This window comes from Danio rerio, chromosome 14, assembly GCF_049306965.1.
Source record: "Danio rerio strain Tuebingen ecotype United States chromosome 14, GRCz12tu, whole genome shotgun sequence".
NCBI lineage: Eukaryota > Metazoa > Chordata > Actinopteri > Cypriniformes > Danionidae > Danio > Danio rerio.
In genome coordinates this window covers 8859688-8877565 of record NC_133189.1, presented here as the reverse complement: position 1 = coordinate 8877565, position 17878 = coordinate 8859688, and the positions used below count along the sequence as shown (strand labels likewise).

The 17878-nt window shown below is 35.6% G+C and overlaps 1 protein-coding gene across 7 annotated transcripts in view; it reads right to left on the bottom strand.

Annotated features, from left to right (window-relative positions):
• Nucleotides 1-17878, bottom strand: part of nrg2b (neuregulin 2b) — a 166490-nt gene that overhangs the window by 109379 nt on the left and 39233 nt on the right. The window contains 1 exon segment of one of the 7 annotated variants that reach the window (NM_001145091.2): nt 168-305. The exons of 5 other annotated variants lie outside the window; for them this stretch is intronic. In NM_001145091.2, coding sequence (NP_001138563.1) covers nt 168-261 — 94 coding nt within the window. In that variant the 5' untranslated portion in view covers nt 262-305. 7 annotated transcript variants of the gene reach the window in all.

Here is a 17878-nt window from a genome sequence, read left to right as displayed (position 1 = left end):
GGCACTTTTGTCTTATTTTAAGCATAAATCTAACCTAATTTATGCTTCAAATGCACCCAAAACTCTTACGTGTTATATTGCTTCTCGAGCTTAATTATGATTACTGTAAATCAAAAGAAGACTACAGACTAATAAACAGATTCTCTGCAAAGCACATGACGTCTCACCCCTCTTTTTTCCCTCCCGCAGTCCATCTTTCCTCCTTCTGTCAGTCGTTCTCTCTCTCATCCTCCCGCAGTTGCGGTAGCTGATCTCCCTCATGCTGAGACAGGATTATGAGTAAGCTATGAAGACAGGACGCGTGTGTGAGTGTAAGTGTGTGTGTGTGTCCCACCCCTCATCAAACTCGGCAAGGATACACCTACTGAAGTGTGGGGAGTGTCGGGAGATTGATGGAAAAAAGAGAAACCTTTTACGTGTTCACAAGAAGAAGCTTGAGTCCAGACAGGAAAACAGAAAATAGAAAGAATTTAAAGAAATCTAATGCCATCAGTGGTTCCGTGAAGAACTGTTTACATCCAAGAAACATTTTCACACCTAAAATGAACCATCTTGTCAGAAGTTAATTATATTTCTTGCCCCCCTTGTTTTCTTGTTTTAAGAATATGATGCAAGATCAGATGGTGTACGATTATGATTGTTTTAAAATTCTTAATCTTTTTTCCTGAATTAGTAAGTAAAGTTTTTTTAGGCAGCAGATTTAACTAAATTGAAATCAGAGACTAACTTAAGTGAATTTAAGACTTTATTTTAGCTGTATTGTTTTAATTTTATTCATTAAATGCTCAATTACTCTTATATGTGTTATTTGTTGACAAAATACACAGTATAAACCATTATTTAATACAACCCAGGCTCATTCTGAATATGTACCCCTAAATACACTGTAAAAAATGTTACTTAGATCTAACTTATAAAAAGTGAGGCAAGTGGTTGCATCGGACGTTTTAGGTTGATTCAACTTCCAGCCTTTTTTAAGTATTTTAAACACTAAAACATTGCTTAAAACAAATGCAATAAAATTAAGTTGAGCCAACTAATATTTCTAAAATTACTCAAATCAGATAAACTTACTTTTTTTGTTAAACTTAACTTACTTATACATTGCTATATGTTGACTGTACTCATTTTAATTAAGTATTATGAACTTAATGATCTAAATAAAATTAACCATGCATATGTCATTTAAAACTAATTTAATTGACTTCTGGCTGTAACCTCAGAAAATAAATCTTCGTTTCTATATTGTAAGCACAATATACACTAGTAAAAACAGATAAACAGACTTTCCTGTCAATAACAATTAAATAAGAATGGGAAGATGGATTAAAGACCATAACATGTATTCAATATCAATCGATGTTCCTTTTAATAGTGACTACAAAATAGGCCATTAATGTGGCTACACATACACAATACATAAATAAAAACATTAATAATACCAGATCCTATTGAGAAATCATCCAAGGCAACTCAGTGAGGAGATTTGCATATTTTGATGAAGATTTAGGATGCATAATGTCCAGTCCCACAAAGAGTCTCTAATATATCTCAAATGTATACAGTTTTGATGGATACTTGAAGTCGAGGACATCGGTAAGTCCAAACAGGAGCCATCATGCATTTGACAGGTTTGGCAAACCTCTGACAGTCCTATGATAATCCAAACTGTGTTGGGCTGATGGCAAATTTTTCCCGTGGGCAGCCGCATGCACCTCTGATTCCTCACAACTCTATTGGTAGAGACAAAAAGAAACAGGAGTTCAGGTGGTTGCTACCAAACAACATTAAATAGCTAAATACTGAATAGGAAATAACTACAAGTGAAGTTACAAAAGTCCAGTGAGAATGATGCATGGATGAAACACCTTAGTTTATCAGTTAAAAATTACCTTAGTTAAAATTACCTAACTTCTATTTAAAAAATAAAAAAAGGTTATAGAGGTTGTGTAATTACATTATTCCAGGTGTTTTTAGTTATCAAATTTTAAAGAAAACTGTGATTTTACTCAGTGTAACAGTGCATGTCATTGTGTTTTCCTGTCAATCAAAGAATTGTTAAAATTTAGGTATTACATTTTTTGTTTATTTTGGCAACTTATAAAGCATAAGAATGTGTATTTAATTTAGATATTAAAACTGTTTGAAAATGGCTATATGAAAATTATAGAATACAAGTTCTATAATTTAAATGTCATCTTCATTTTGCACCAAACTTTGCACGTCATAATACAAATTTTATTAAATAAATAAATAAATACATTGCCATTTTACACATTACATTAAGGTTTACATTAAATTTTTGCTAAAGCTACATTTAATTGACTTTTTCTTCAAATTTAATGTCACTGGCAAATGACAGTTCAGTGATTCAGTGTTATCAGTTAGCTTTATTGAAAGACTGACAGATAATAAGAAACTGCATTAGGATATTTTTATACTGTTTTTACTGTTGCACACATAATATCTGTGTAAAAAAAACAGTAAAAAATTACTGTTGCACTTCAGATATCAAATGTAAGTTAATTCTATGGAGCCCACTATTGTTTGCAATTTTACCAATGTTTTACTTGCCTGCAAATAATTATAGCTGTAGTTGTATCTAATGTTTTTCTTACCTGGATGTGAAGTTTGAAGATCCACAGGTAACAAAATCACTTTGGTATCTAAAGACCAAGAACATGCATTTTAGAATGAGGTGCATACAGTTTAAATGGTTCTGTAAACATCAGTAGTAAATGTAATTTAAGTTAAAATAAATTGTAAATCTGTAATTTATTCACTATGCAGCATTAAAAAAAACTTATGGACTAAATCTCTAAAACACAAACTTTAAGTTATACTTTCTCTTACGTTAAACACAAACTACTTAACTGTTGCATACGTTTCTGCATTTAATATCCATCCTTAATGTGCTGCTATAACTTAGGTGAGCTAACTTTAGCTAAGTTAGCGCTAGCAAACTGAACCCCCACACCCCGACCGCCCACCAGTGACCTTGTTAATCGGTTCTGCAACGTTAGTTATACCTACTAAGTGTTTTAAAACTACTTTCACTATTTTTTCTCAATAATATCACTTTTAATCATTAGCATAAACTAGCGTTGGTTAGCGTTAGCCAACTTAGCTTTCCACGTGAGAGCAGTCTAACTGTTAACATACCTGAGGCTACAGTACAATTTGCAAAGCTAAAACCTCACCTGCCTAGCGAAGACAGCAGTTTTGCATGACTTTACAATTATCATTCGGCTAAATTTGCAACTTACCGTGTTAATCAGATCCGCTGCTGGGAGCAGTTAATGTCGACCATTGCAGAAGCTGCGTCTGCCTGCTAAATCCCGGGCAATGAAAAAGGAGTCACGCAAAACTATAAAAATCACGTTTTATGAACACCTGCCCACATCGACAGCTGCTCTAATAAATTGTCTGTGTCAACTCACTTTTATAACATTTATTCTACACAATAACCACGTAAAAAAATCTACTCAAATAAATTGCATTAGTTTTATTCAAAATATACAGTTATATAAAAACTGATATATTTTAAGTAAAGAGGAAGCAAATTAAATTTTTTTGGTATAAAACAAATAAAATTAACTAGATTGCAATTATTTAAAGTAGATAGAACCAACTTTGTGAGTGTAGCACTTTTTACAGTGTACATTTCTGGAGAGCGCCAAATATATCCCAAGAGCCTCATTTATTTGCAGTTTTTGTTTTTGCGAATGTGCCAGAGGCCGCTGTGTATACTTTTTGAGATCTCAAATTTCTCTCGCAAGTGCCATTCATGCCTGCTCTTCTCACGTAAAGCCACCAGAGGTCGCTATCGACTAACTGACTGACTGACTAATCGACTGACTCACCCTCCTCCTTCACTAAACTTAACCGATAGTGTTTTCAAAAGCACCAATTGACCCGCCCACCCACTTCCCTTAACCCAACCGATAGTGTGTTTTTTTTTAAAGCAATCCAGAAAAAAAAGCCCTCGTCTGATTTTTTACCACATTTTCACATTTTACCACATTTTCACCCTGTTATTAACTTGTTTCTTTTTATTAATTTTGGCTTTTGTTTTTGTTTTACCTGCTTTCTAGAACCATTCTTCGAACCCCGTCGTCATGCTCAACGGCACAAGTCCGCCGACGTACGCAGCGAGCCACTGAACAAGCTGATAACAGCGAAAAAGCCGTCCATACCGAAGTAAGCGGTCGCAGCTAAGTGCGAAAAGGAACGGAATCATACCCTTCCATTGTGTTTGTTTTAAAAACAAAATGCAGCCATATGCACTTCTAGCTACATAATTCGCGGCCTCCTGAAATGTATATAGGGCTATGTTTTCAGAATGAACTTATCTTAATTTAATAGGTTCCGTATTTACAGTTTGTTTATACTTGTAAACTGTATTATGAAATGCTGACCTCTGCACTGTCAACTTTTGATGATGAAAATTCAACTGTGCCTTTGATCAAATGACTATTACCACAGATTTAATAGAAAATTAAGTGTGTATATTAACAGAAACAGTACTGGCAGTTTATTGCAGGTTTTTGTATCGTAACTTGCAACACCAATTTGTTTGTTTAAATTCAGCCCATATAAATCGTTTGCAATCAGTTCCCCAAATGTTTTTAGTAAATTCAATGAATCACAGCATGGAAGAAGAGCTATATTACTTATTTTATTATTTTATTCTCATTTTGTTTCTTACTAAAGCCTAAATATGTTTTATTTCAATAAATCTTCCAAAGTACAATTATCTAAGTGCACTGGCAGAAAATTAGACTAGTTCCAAGTCAGTATTTTCTTAAATCATTAATTTATTTCTCAAATTTAGATGGTTATATTTCTGTAGTGCATTTCAAAAAAGAAAAAAAAATAGGTTCTTTGTGTAAATAAAACGCTCTTCATCCTAGGTAATAAATAGTTCTTTGAAGGTTGATCCACAGCTTTACTATAGCATCAATGCAGAAACCCTCCTTAATAGTGTATGATAACCCTCCTTATCATCTAATAGTGTATGATAAGTAGACAAGGGAAGATGTATGAGAGGAGATAATTAGAGGGTCCATTAGATGTATCTGTGCCTCATGGGAGAGGAACAGTCGCCTTGTTGATGAATGTGGATCTGAGTTGAAACTAAATAACGCACAAAATACAATGCGAAGAAGTGTGATGTGGCTCATCGGTTCAAATCTGACATGGTAAACTTAGTTCTGAGTTCTTTGTTGAATGCGGGGACAACCTTACCTATTTTTTTGGTGTATGGTTGTATTGGTTTACCTAATTGAATGGTATACACACAATGCCATATGAGCTAAGATAATTTAAAGCTTCTTTTGATTCAATAAGTTAAATTGTAATTTAATATTTGCTCAGTGGTAGCTCAGTGGCTAGCACTGTCGGTTCACTGCAGGAAGGTTGCTGGTTTGAGTCTCAGCTGGGTCAGTTGGCATTTGTGAAACTCTGTGAAAGAAAGAAACTCAAATCGGTTTTGAGCAGGTGAAGGGTGAGCAAATGATGAGAGAATGTGAATTGAATAAGCTAAATTGGTCGTATGACTGTGTGTGAATGAGTGTGTATGGGTGTTTTCCAAGACTAGGTTGTGGCTAAAAGGGCATTCGCTGTGTAAAACATATGCTGGAATAGTTGGTGGTTCATTTTACTGTGGTGATCTCTGAAATTGAGACTAAGCTGAAGAAAAATGTATGAATAAATGTCACGTTTAAGTGTTTTTACAGCATATTACAACTACAGGCGTTTCCCCTAGAATGGGGAAAGCTTTGTTTTGACCATAAATGGAATGATCATGAATATTAATTAGCTTTGCTGTGACACTCCATAGCTTGTGACAAAGACGCACAAACAGAATATAATATCAACACACAAACAGTTGAGTTTTCTAAACTTTACTGGATTCCTTTGATTTCAGAAAAATAACAATAAGAGCAGAGTGATATGAAATGATGCATAAATGTGCATTAAGCACTAATATATAAATATTCAGCAGTTTGTATGGGTTTGTTGCCTCATTACAAACATATGCTGCAATTTTCAAAATATATAATTTAAAGGAACACTGCACTTTTTAGGTAAAATAGCCTCATTTTGCAAGTACTCAAGTGTTAAACTGGGCATTGGCCTGTATAAGATTCTGGAGGTATGTTAACCTTGGATAAAAACACCACGGTTGCCTGGTATTGTGATTACTGCTCTAAAATATGTTCTTTTTAAATGTCTGGGTAAAAAAAACTAAAACTTTTTCCCTATTGAACACAATATATTTTATTTTGAGAAACATTTAAAATGTTTCCAAGTGATGGGTTGGGGCTGGAAGGGCATCCACTGCGTAAAAACGTGCTGGATAAATTGGTGGTTCATTCCGCGGTGGCGACCCCGGATTAATTAGGGGACTAAGCCGAAACGAAAACTAATGAATGAATGAATGAACATTTAAAGTATTTTGGAACAGTAAACACGTCAGGCTAAATAGTTCAAATGAATCATTAACTTCTGCTGTGTTCATTTTCACAATTTAAAGCTGCATCTTTGGATGGTTTAAAACCTTGACTTTTCCAAACCGAGGTATACCTTGAAAATGGTTATCATCCCATGCTGTTGAGTTTTACCATTCTGAATCCATCTAGCTGATTTCCATGTCTGGCATGAGCATTTTTAACTTAGCTTAGCATAGATCATTGAATTGGATTAGACCGTTAGCATTAAAAAAGTTTAGATAATTTTCCTAAAGCTTGACTTTTTTGTAGTTACATTGTAAGGCAAAAAAGCAGCTATTTTCTAGTTTGAGATGGAAATTGAACAACACATAAAACCAGCTGCCATATGGTGTTACCTTGATTAAAAAACAGAAACCAACACATAACCTTTAGTTATAACACATAACCTTTAGTTTACAGCACATGCTGCTTTATCTGACAGTATGTGAAAAGCTAACTGGAGCCTGGGCAGCTTTCAGTTAACCTGGAGAAAGAGCACAGGTCACCCTCATACATCTGTTAAAAGCACCCTGTCCTCAGTAACCCTGAAATGACCTTGCAGAGACACATCTGTGATCTGCTCTCCACTGCAGTCCTCAATACAGCCATGCGATTTACCATCACTTTACAATGTTTCTCAATGCCAGTCTCTATTATTCTGCCACAAACAAAGCAAACTATAGCGTTGGAAGTCTAAAAAGGTGGACAATAGACTACAACTAGATAAAAATAAAGTCAAAATTATTGTGTAACCCTGTACATTTTTTTTTTCCTTTTTAATGGAAAGAGGATTTATTTAACACATTCCTAAACATAATAGTTTTAATAACACATTTCTAATAACTAGAATTTTATCTTTGCCATGATAACAGTACGTAATATTTTGCTAGACATTTTTCAAGATACTAGTTTTTAGCTAGTATTTAAAGTGATATTTAAAGACGTAACTAGGTTAATTAAAAGCAAGTTAGGTTAATTAGGCAAATCATTGTATAACAGTAGTTTGTTCTGTAGACTATCGAAAAAAAATTGCCTGAGGGAGCTAATAATAATGACCTTAAAATGGGTTTAAAAAAATTAAAAACTTTGATTCTAGTCAAAATAGATAAAAAAATAAATAAAAACTGCTTTTTATTCTAGCTAAAGTAAAACAAATAGGACTTTTTTCTCTAAAAGAAAAAAATATTATAGGAAATAATATGAAAATTTCCTTGCTCTGTTAAACATCATTTGGCCAATATTTGAAAAAAAAAATCCTAATAATAATGTCTAATAATTCTGACTTCAACTGTATATTCGTTTTTTAGCTTTAAGGTTTAATGAGAGTGTATAAAAGGAGATGCATCTCAAGATGCAACCTTTCATTGAGGATTTTGGTTTGTTGCCAGCAAGCTGAAAACCCTTCTGAGAAATTATATTTTTTAAATTCCTCCCCATCAAAGTGGTTCATCTCTAAATCAGACCCTAAAAGCTGTGCTTTTTGTAATAAACCCATAGTTTTGTTCGAAAATGTATGTAAAAATATATGTCAGGCTTCATAAAATAAAATATTTTGGCAAATATAAACACACATAAACACACATATACACTAATTTCAAAAATCATATTCCTTCGCTTTTTTTTTGTTTTGTTCTGCTTCCAATTTTCAATACGTTTTTTTGCAGTTTTTGTTTTCATTAATCCAACAAATGCCGCAGTGTATGCTTTCTGAGATCTCAAATTTCTCTCGGGAGTGCCATTCGTGTCTGCTATTCTCATGTAAACCCACCAGAGGCCGCTGTCAACTGACTGACTGACTGACCCACCCTCCTCCTTCCCTAAACCCAAACACACAGATTGACCACCGCCCACCCACCTCCCTAAACTCATCTGATTTTTACCACGTTTCCAGATTTTTACTTGTTCATTTTGTTTTACTGTTATTTACTTGTTCATTTTAATTATTTATTTAATTTTTCTGTTTTTTTTTATTGTTCTTTGCTGCACTTGAACCCCATTGTCCCAGTCCACCATGTTCCGTGTCTCAAGTCCACCGACATATGTGGTGAACTGCTGGGCAAACTGATAACAGCTGAAAAGTCACCAACACGGAGGTAAGCAGTCAACCGGTAGCGCAAAACAAACAGAAGCCATCGGCGGCTACATAATTCTTGCTCTCCAGAAATGTATACAGGGGTACGTATTTATAGTGAGCCTGTGTTGGTTTCTAAATTGTCAACATAGTGAAGTGTTTCGATTTGGACTCTTTCCATAGTAAAAGCGGAAGAGTTTCTGTCTCACGAGATCCTCTTTTTCTTTCCCTCCTACAATATGGGAAGAAAAGACCTGGACCAATCTGACACTAATACTGTGGATGAAGTGAAACTCACCCAAGTGTGTATGCAAGCCAGCACACACACACAAACACATTCAGCGCACACACTCGGTCTCTTGGAGGAAACAGAAAGAGCGAGCAAACAGTGAGCTTGATAAGAGTAACATGAAAGCTTGTCTGAGACACGGCTGAAAGAACAGCAGTAAAGAGCTCATATCTGAGGAAAGTGTGTGTGTGTTTGTGTGTGTAGTTTAGGGTCAATTCTACAACACAGTCTTTCTGTCAACTGCATTTCTAAAAGAATGACAGCAGCTACACGGAGGAAAATACAAAAGAAGCAAGAAACCGAAATTAGATTTTTATATTTTGCGAGGAAAACAAGAGCTCGTTAGATGGACTGATCAAGAGCGACCTCTGTTGTGAATATTGTTTACACATTAAAATATATAAAGTATATGTGTTTAAATATATTTTTAAAAATTTTTTTATGATGAAACTGAATTTTCTGCATCATTAATCCAATCTTATAACACGATGGCTCTACAGAAATTATTATATTACACGTTTTTAAATAAGCATTTATTTATTTTAGGATAGATCTCTTTTGTGGTATTGTATATTTTTCATTGTATATCCTTGCTAGATAAAATACATTTTGACTTCATGTTTAGGACTTTTTTCCTCATGTAAAAAAAACCCAAACTAATTTCTAAAAAAAATTGTACTTACATTTAAATGTTCAGAGTGGCTATTTGCCAACCCAAGCTCATTCTGGAAACATAGCCCCGCGGACATTTCTGGAGACTGCGATTTACGCGGCCGGAGGTACGTACGGCTGCGTTTCGTTTTTTTCCGAGCGAACACTGCGGGGCCGTGTGGCGCCGCTCCGCTCCTCCTCTTCGCACTCGTCGGCCGACAGCTCGCCTCCGAGTGGAGGGCTTTCCCAATGCAACCAGTTTGTCCGCTTAACTCAAAACGTTGCGCAGGTGGAGCGGAGGCCCCGGAGGAGGAGGAGCCGGCCGCGGGGTAGACGACCGGGATCGAGTCTGGGGAACAGCGGTTCCAGAAATCAGGTAAGATGAAAAACAGAATCTGAAAGATAAGGACGAGAACGCGGCGGGATCCGAAAATGCGGTCGAAATCGAAGACGAGGGCTTTTTTTTTCTGGACGGCTTTTGCAAACCGTCGCTCGGGTTTAGGGAAGGAGAAAGAAGAGGAAGAGGAGTTCGGTCGGGTCGGCCGATCCGGCGGCTTTTCGCGTGAGAACAGCGCGGGCGCGAACGGCGCGCGCCCGAGAGGCGCCCGAGACGCGAAAAAATGAGCACAGCGGCCTCTCGCGGATCCACGGAAATAAAAACCGCTCGAATACGTACCTCCCGGGACGTATCTCGCGGTGCGCAGAAGCGGGGCTACGTTTCCACAATGAGCCCGGGTTGCTATTTGCACTTAAAAGCCCGCCTTGGTAGAAGCTATTTACACCAACTCCATCAAAGATCGCTCTAACCAAGGTCAAAACTGTTGCGAAGTCCATCAATCATGGTCAAATACTGGTCAAATTAGGGTTCGAAAATTTAATTTTTTGCACGAGGGGAATCATGAGATCGATCACACCTGAAGTGAATCGATTAACCCGCTAATTTCTTGGTATATAATGTTTTTAACTTAAATGCATATTGTTATATTTCCATTATATGTTTTTGTTTAATGGCCATGGATGTTACAAGTGGTATTACGGTTTTATTAGGTTATTTCCATGAGCCATTTAATTCCATAAATATCATACACTTGGCGCAATAAGGTGCAAGACGTGTTTGTCCTGATGTGTTGCTATTTTCAGACCAGCGCAAATGTCATTTTCCAGTTTTTGTGCCACGTTGTTTAAATAGTAAATCCGTTTGCGTCACTTTGTGGACTCAGTGGGTGTTCCAGTCTAGAAAGGAGGTGTGTTAAGGTGCAATGTTGGCACGTTGCTATTTTGAAGAACTAAAATACCAGCTGAAAGCAGGTCTCAAGTCCTGTGCAGAGCGAGTAAGTTGTGCACCTTAAACTCACACACATTGCAAAATACACACAGGATGTACAGCAATACACAAATGTCTTTACAAATAAAAAAGAAATAAAGGATTAAAACATTACAAAAATTATTATTTTCTACATAAATATAAAAACCACTACCTCCGCCTTCTCCTTTTTGCAATTTTTGGGGCTTTTTGCAATTTATTCATGATAATTAGCTTTTTTATAATGTTATTAGTATTTATTATATGCATATTTATTTTTGCTTTATTAAAAAACAAATCACCTGTCAGGTTTAGGACCATACGGGGCATAGCACGTGTGTTTGGATATAACTCAGCTTTTTGACCACACTTGTTATTATTGTTCATTTATTCGTTTGATGGAAATTAAAACTGAATTTAGAAATAGTTTTGAAACAAATATTTAGCTTAACAAATGAAATAAAATGTGTAGGCTAATAAATGTCTTCACTGGAGTGCGTACAACACCATTTCCTTATCCACGAAAGAGAGAAAGAGAAAGTAAAGTAGCCGAATGGAGGAGGCTCGTTCTTTATCCTTGTGCTGCAGATGCTCTGTTTAACTATTTTCTCGCTTGTGAAGAATTCAATTTTTGCCACTTACAAAGTCTGCCATGTAAATAGCAAATGCGCCATGGCACGATGTAACTGACTCTTAAAGGGAATGGAAGATGAGACTCTGGTTTATTCTCAAAACACACTGATAACTCATTAAGAGAATAAGCAAACCCTGTTAGACCATGTGCCGTAGCACAGAGTGTATTTTTCCATCCTTAAAATAGCAAAAGTGGATTCGGACACGCCCTTAATGCTTTGCGCTTTAGACATTGCTCCTAGATCGTTAAAATAGAGCCTATAGAGTAAAATAGCTTGATGATTTTCTTTGTAAATTCCATTGTGCAAAAACATTTGTGAGTCATGTAGGACAACGTGATGTTTTGTAATGTTATACTAATAACAGGAATGATAACAATCCTGATTTGCATTATTGGCGTAACATGTATACCATAGAAAAAAAAACACATGTACCACAACTTGATGTGTTCTACCTGTATTACTTACAAACACACAACATTGTATATACAACCTAAAATTAATTACTCAAGTGTATTTACTAAGCCATAGGCGTCCCATTCAAATTTTTGAATACCCTCTGATTTTTCTGCAAAATTATTTTGTATTATCAGTTTGATCGATTACGTGCTGCGTCCTTATTACGTTTGATCTCGCTTTGCATTCCCTGGTGAAAAAAAAAAGCATACGCCGAACACGGTAGGTGTTCATGCTGGTCTTAATGCAGGTCCTTACTCCAGAATCCAGAATACCAGCATCTAAACATACTTTACCAGCACATGCTCTTTTTTTTTTACACACTTCAATCAACGGACATGAATTTGGCTTGAGGTTGGACTTTCGAGATTCGCAAATTTAGTGTGCTTCTCTAAATTTCAGTATCTGTACACATTTAAGACATGACTAGTATTGAGAGACCTTTACGTTCATAGACATTCTCACAATTTTGACAATTATTTCTTACAATGCTATTGACTTTATTCTTCAATGCAAAAGTGCGCTCGTTTTTGTGACTGTTTTAGAACTTCCGATTGAGCTCCCTGTGATAGAAATGAGTTGGAATAATAAACGGCAGAAAAAGTAAAATAATATAATAGGAAAGTATCAGTTTGCAACATCAAGCAGCATAACAAGTTGTTTTTTAATGTCTAAAAATAAATGAAAGTGAATGAGACCGGAAGTCTCGAGTCAAAATGATCGTACGCGAAGAAGAAGGTGAATATTTATCATTTTTTTCCTCATAATTTTAAGTTTATTCAGATTTTTTTGGTTTTTAGATTTTAGCTCATTGATGAAAATCAAACATGCCTCCAAATATGGTATGTTTTACACAGCGAATGCCCTTTCAGCTGCAAATATTTTATCTTATTAAATAAAATATTATTGAAATATAATAAATAAGCCATTTATGCAAGATTTATATACTAATTAAATATTACTGATTGATTAAAAATGATAAAATAAGAAACAAATGAGCATGAATCCACTGTTGCACTGTCTGAAATATCCATAAATTAGCAGTTTTGTGTAATTTGCTGTTCATATAGCCATTTATTTATGTTTTTAAATCGTCTTATTGGATTCTGATCTTTCCTCCAAAAACTTTTAATGTTGAGCAACTGACTTTTATTGATATTTTTAATAGCTTAAAATGATACATTGTTCGTATTTGTGTTGTAAGTTACAATACATTTACATTTACATTTACATTTAGTCATTTAGCAGACGCTTTTATCCAAAGCGACTTACAAATGAGGACAAGGAAGCAATTTACACAACTAAGAGCAACAGTGAATAAGTGCTATAGGCAAGTTTCAGGTCTGTAAAGTCTAAGAAGGGAAGTGTTAGTAGTATTAGTATTTTTTTTTTTGTTTTTTTGGTACAGTTAGTGTGATATTCAGAGAGGCAATTGCAGATTAGGAAGTGTAGTGGAGACTAAATAGTTGAGTTTTTAGTCGTTTCTTGAAAGTAGCGAGTGACTCTGCTGTTCTGATGCAGTTAGGGAGTTCATTCCACCAACTGGGTAGATTGAATGCGAGCGTTCGCGAAAGTGATTTCTTCCCTCTTTGGGATGGAACCACGAGGCGACGTTCATTCACAGAACGCAAGTTTCTGGAGGGCACATAGATCTGCAGAAGTGAGAGCAGATAAGAAGGAGCAAGGCCAGAAGTCGCTTTGTTGGCAAACATCAGAGCTTTGAATTTGATGCGAGCAGCAACTGGCAGCCAGTGCAAACGGACTAGCAGCGGAGTGACATGTGCTCGTTTAGGTTCATTGAAGACCACTCGTGCTGCTGCATTCTGGAGCAGTTGAAGAGGCTTGATAGAGTTAGCTGGAAGCCCAGCTAGTAGAGAGTTGCAGTAATCCAGTTTGGAGAGAACAAGAGCTTGAACAAGGAGTTGAGCTGCATGTTCAGATAAGAAGGGTCGGATCTTTCTGATGTTATAGAGTGCGAATCTGCACGATCGAGCAGTTCTAGAAATGTGGTCAGAGAAGTTTAGTTGGTCATCAATCGTAAATACATAAATACATAAATATCTGGTATCAAACGTCTAGTACTTTTTCTGCTACATATATTGTTTCCTATACAATATATAGTTCCAAACAACTAAAATGTCAATAAAAGTCAGTTTGTTAAACATAAAAACTCGACAGGGCACAGATAAATGTCTAATAAAGCAACTTATAACAGTAAATAAACAGTTTCTCTATTTTTTGATTCACAGTTTTTTTTCTGTAAAGTATTTTTTACAGTTTGGGGATGTTTTAAAAGAGGTGTTTTTGACATTTCTGTAGACAAAACTGCAATGCTATTTCAAACTGCCTTCTCATCATGACTGGAATATGAACGTATTGTTGACTTACAATGTTTTAAACACACATCCGATGGACATATGGGCAAATGTGACTTGTGTGCAATGTTTGCCAATGTTTTGTGTGTGTGTGTGAGACGGACTGTCACAAAGAGAACAGAGCAGAATGAACATGCACAATGATACTGACAGCCAAAAGAGGGCATGTTTCACTCTCCTTCACTCTTTCTCTCTGTTTGTGTCAGAGGGAATCTGTAGCTCTCTGTTCCTCCAGAAAAAAAGGGCATTAGATATTAAATCCTGCAGGAAAGAGTCAGAGCGCAGTGGAGGTTAAATTTATTCAGAGAGGCTGGACTAATAAAACGGCTTAAAGAAATCCCACCAAACAGAGAGAGCTTGTTCTTCCAAATAATACCACATGAAAGCTTTAGAAATAAGAAGTGAATTGTTGGTGTCTCTTTTTAAAGTGTCTGATAGTTTTTTGTCACACTGCAAAATATCAAATTTATGGAAAACAAATAAATAAATTGGGTAAATATTTGCTATTATAGTGCTATTATATTCTATTTTACACAACAGTTCTGTCTGGTTCTCGAATCGGATTGACTGATCTTTCTCTTTTGTATGTTGTAGAATTGTATTTATACCATAGTAATCTGCTAGTGTTTGCTTTGTTATGGCTTTTTTGGGGTTAATTATTGTGATCTTCCGATGCACAAGAAATACTGAGAAATCTCTGTAGACTGATGGCATTTCATGCCTTAAAATCTTAATGTGAACAAAATCACCTGTTTTTTCATCACTTTAGACATTACGCTAGAGAATCATTCAAGCTCTAAAGGGATGTTTGTGTATGAGCAACGGTTTCTGCTATTCTGACATCAGCTGCAGACATGAATAAATGGCGGAAGAAAGTAGTTCCTCATACAAAAGGGTTTTTGAAACTCTGAATTAGAATTTCTTTTTTATATACATGATTATGCCATCAAACTGTTGTATAAATGCAATATTATACTCGTAGCAGTGTGATACGGCTGTGTATTGTCACTATATTTATCAACCCTAAAAAGATGAAGTGGACATTATTAATCAAAATTCTTTTTATATACAAAGACATGCAAACACGTAAATACACACATATCCATATTATAATATTTAATTAGTGTGTATATCCGTTTATTAATTTATTTTATTTTCGGCCTAGTCCCTTTATTAATCTGGGGTTGCCACAGCGGAATGAACCGCCAACTTATCCAGCATTTGTTTTACGCAGTGGATGCCCTTCCAGCTGCAACCCATTTCTGGGAATAATGTGTATATATATATATTTCATATAAATGTTTTGTGAAAATCAAAACATCAAAACATGAGTGAATATTATTATAAAAACTATTAATTAATAAAATAATAGTTCTTTCTTACAAATGTGTAAAATCTAGCGCTTTAAATTAAGTATTTTTAATATGCAAGTCTTTTAATGTCATCAAATTATTATTGTCCAAAATATTATACTGTATATACGCTTTCTACACTGAATGACATTTTAGTGGATGTCTTCTGTAATTTATTGTAAAAATGCATGACAATATTTTTGATTTTGAAATAATAATAATCAAACAGACACGTTCTAATTCATTCTATCGTTCATCCATTTTCTTTTCGGCTTGGTCCCTTTATTAATCTGGGGTCGCCACAGCGGAATGAACCGCCAACTTATCCAGCAAACGTTTTTACGCAGCGGATGCTCCTCCAGCCGCAACCCATCTCTGGTAAACATCCACACACATACACTCATACACTACGGACATTTTAGCCTACCCGATTCACCTGTACTGCATGTCTTTGGACTGTGGGGGAAACCGGAGCACCCGGAGGAAACCCACGCGAACACGGGGAGAACATGCAAACTCCACACAAAAACGCCAACTGACCCAGCCGGGGCTTGAACCATCAACCTTCTTGCAGTGTGGCGACAACACTACCTACTGCGCCACTGCTTCGCCTACACATTTTAATGTATGGGGCAAACCAAAGAGTGAAAATTAAAGTCCTGACTGCAATGTTAGAAAATTGTGGCAAGTATCACTTAGTATTTATTTTTGTCATTATAACTGGAAGACACTAAATCTATGTTAAAATCCATCTATTTATATGAAATATTTTCATAAAAGTTTTTTTTTTAAATATTGAACCCAAAGATGCTCATAAATTTTAAAAAAAGTGCATAAACCGTATGTGCACAACTGAGTAGAATAAACTTTTTACTCCGATAAACTACAACCTAAACACATTCACAGAGTGAATGCTAGCATGCGCATCAAAAAAAGTAATGTGATTTTGTTTTAAACAGATAATGTGATGACAAAAAGTGGGAGCAGGACAAATCAGTGGACACACACTGTTAACTGTAAACACAATATTCAACTGCCAAATATCGCCTAAATTTTAATATGGCAACTTAAAGATGCCTCTCATATGTAGAATAAAGTCACATGAATTCAGCAGAATGTAAAACTCTTGATGGTTCTGTGGGTCTTGTCTATCCTATCCGATCTGTCATTTCTAATCTCTATTGGATTCGTGTCAGGAGATTGGTTTTGGATCATTGTCTTGCTGAAATGTCCACTGTTTTTATCTTCATCATCCTGCTAATGTGAATGTTGGACTGAAGCAACTGATATTAATTTAAAATGATGAAGGGCAGAGGGTTGCTGAAGATCTACTAAGAGATTTCAGTTGCTGTCTGGGCTTTGACTGCCTTTCTACACCTCCCTTTCTTCATGTGTTCAGTACTTTTTCCCTGTGTCACTTCATTCAATTACACATAACTTCATTTGTAAACTTATTAGATTTGTTTTCATTGCATATATTGATTCTTTGTTTGTTACCAATATCTGGTGAAAATTTCAAGTCAACAGCACCTTGCTAACGTGTTGAATACTTATTTCTCTTACTGTATATACAGTAAGATAAATGTTGCTGTAAATGTCAATACAGGATTTTTTGCCGTAAGTTATTTACTGTAAGTTACTGGTGAACTGCAGCCAGTAAGTTACTGTATATTCTACAAGATATTGTTAACAGTGCATTATAAAATATCTGAAATGTGGTTTTAATCATGCTTTGTTTGGGTCTTGAGCGTCTGCTCTCTTAAAGAAATGTAATTTTGGGAGTTTACCAGGAAGTGCCAATTTTGTTCTCTGACTCTGGATGTAAACGGTCCTTTATTTGCAAACGTTTTAGACAATATTCCAGCTTTGAGCATAAGTCTAATTCGCATCTTTAGATAGAAAGATAGCTAATATTATCCATGTTGCCTTCTGTTTGAACTGTATACTGCATATTTATATTATAATGTAGTTTCCCAACCATGTTCCAGAAAACACACTAACAGTACACATTTTCAACCTCTTCCTAATCAAACACGCCTGAATCAACTCATCAGACCATTAGAAGAGACTCCAAAACCTGAAATGAATGGTTCAGATGAGGGAGACATCCAAAATATGTACTGTTGGTGTGTATCCACGAACAGGGTTTGGAAACACTGCTATAATGCATGTTCGTGTGTGACAGTGTGCAGTTAACATGTTGCAGACTGTAAAAAACAGAACAAGTGTAATGGCAGTGTGCCATTGAGAACATG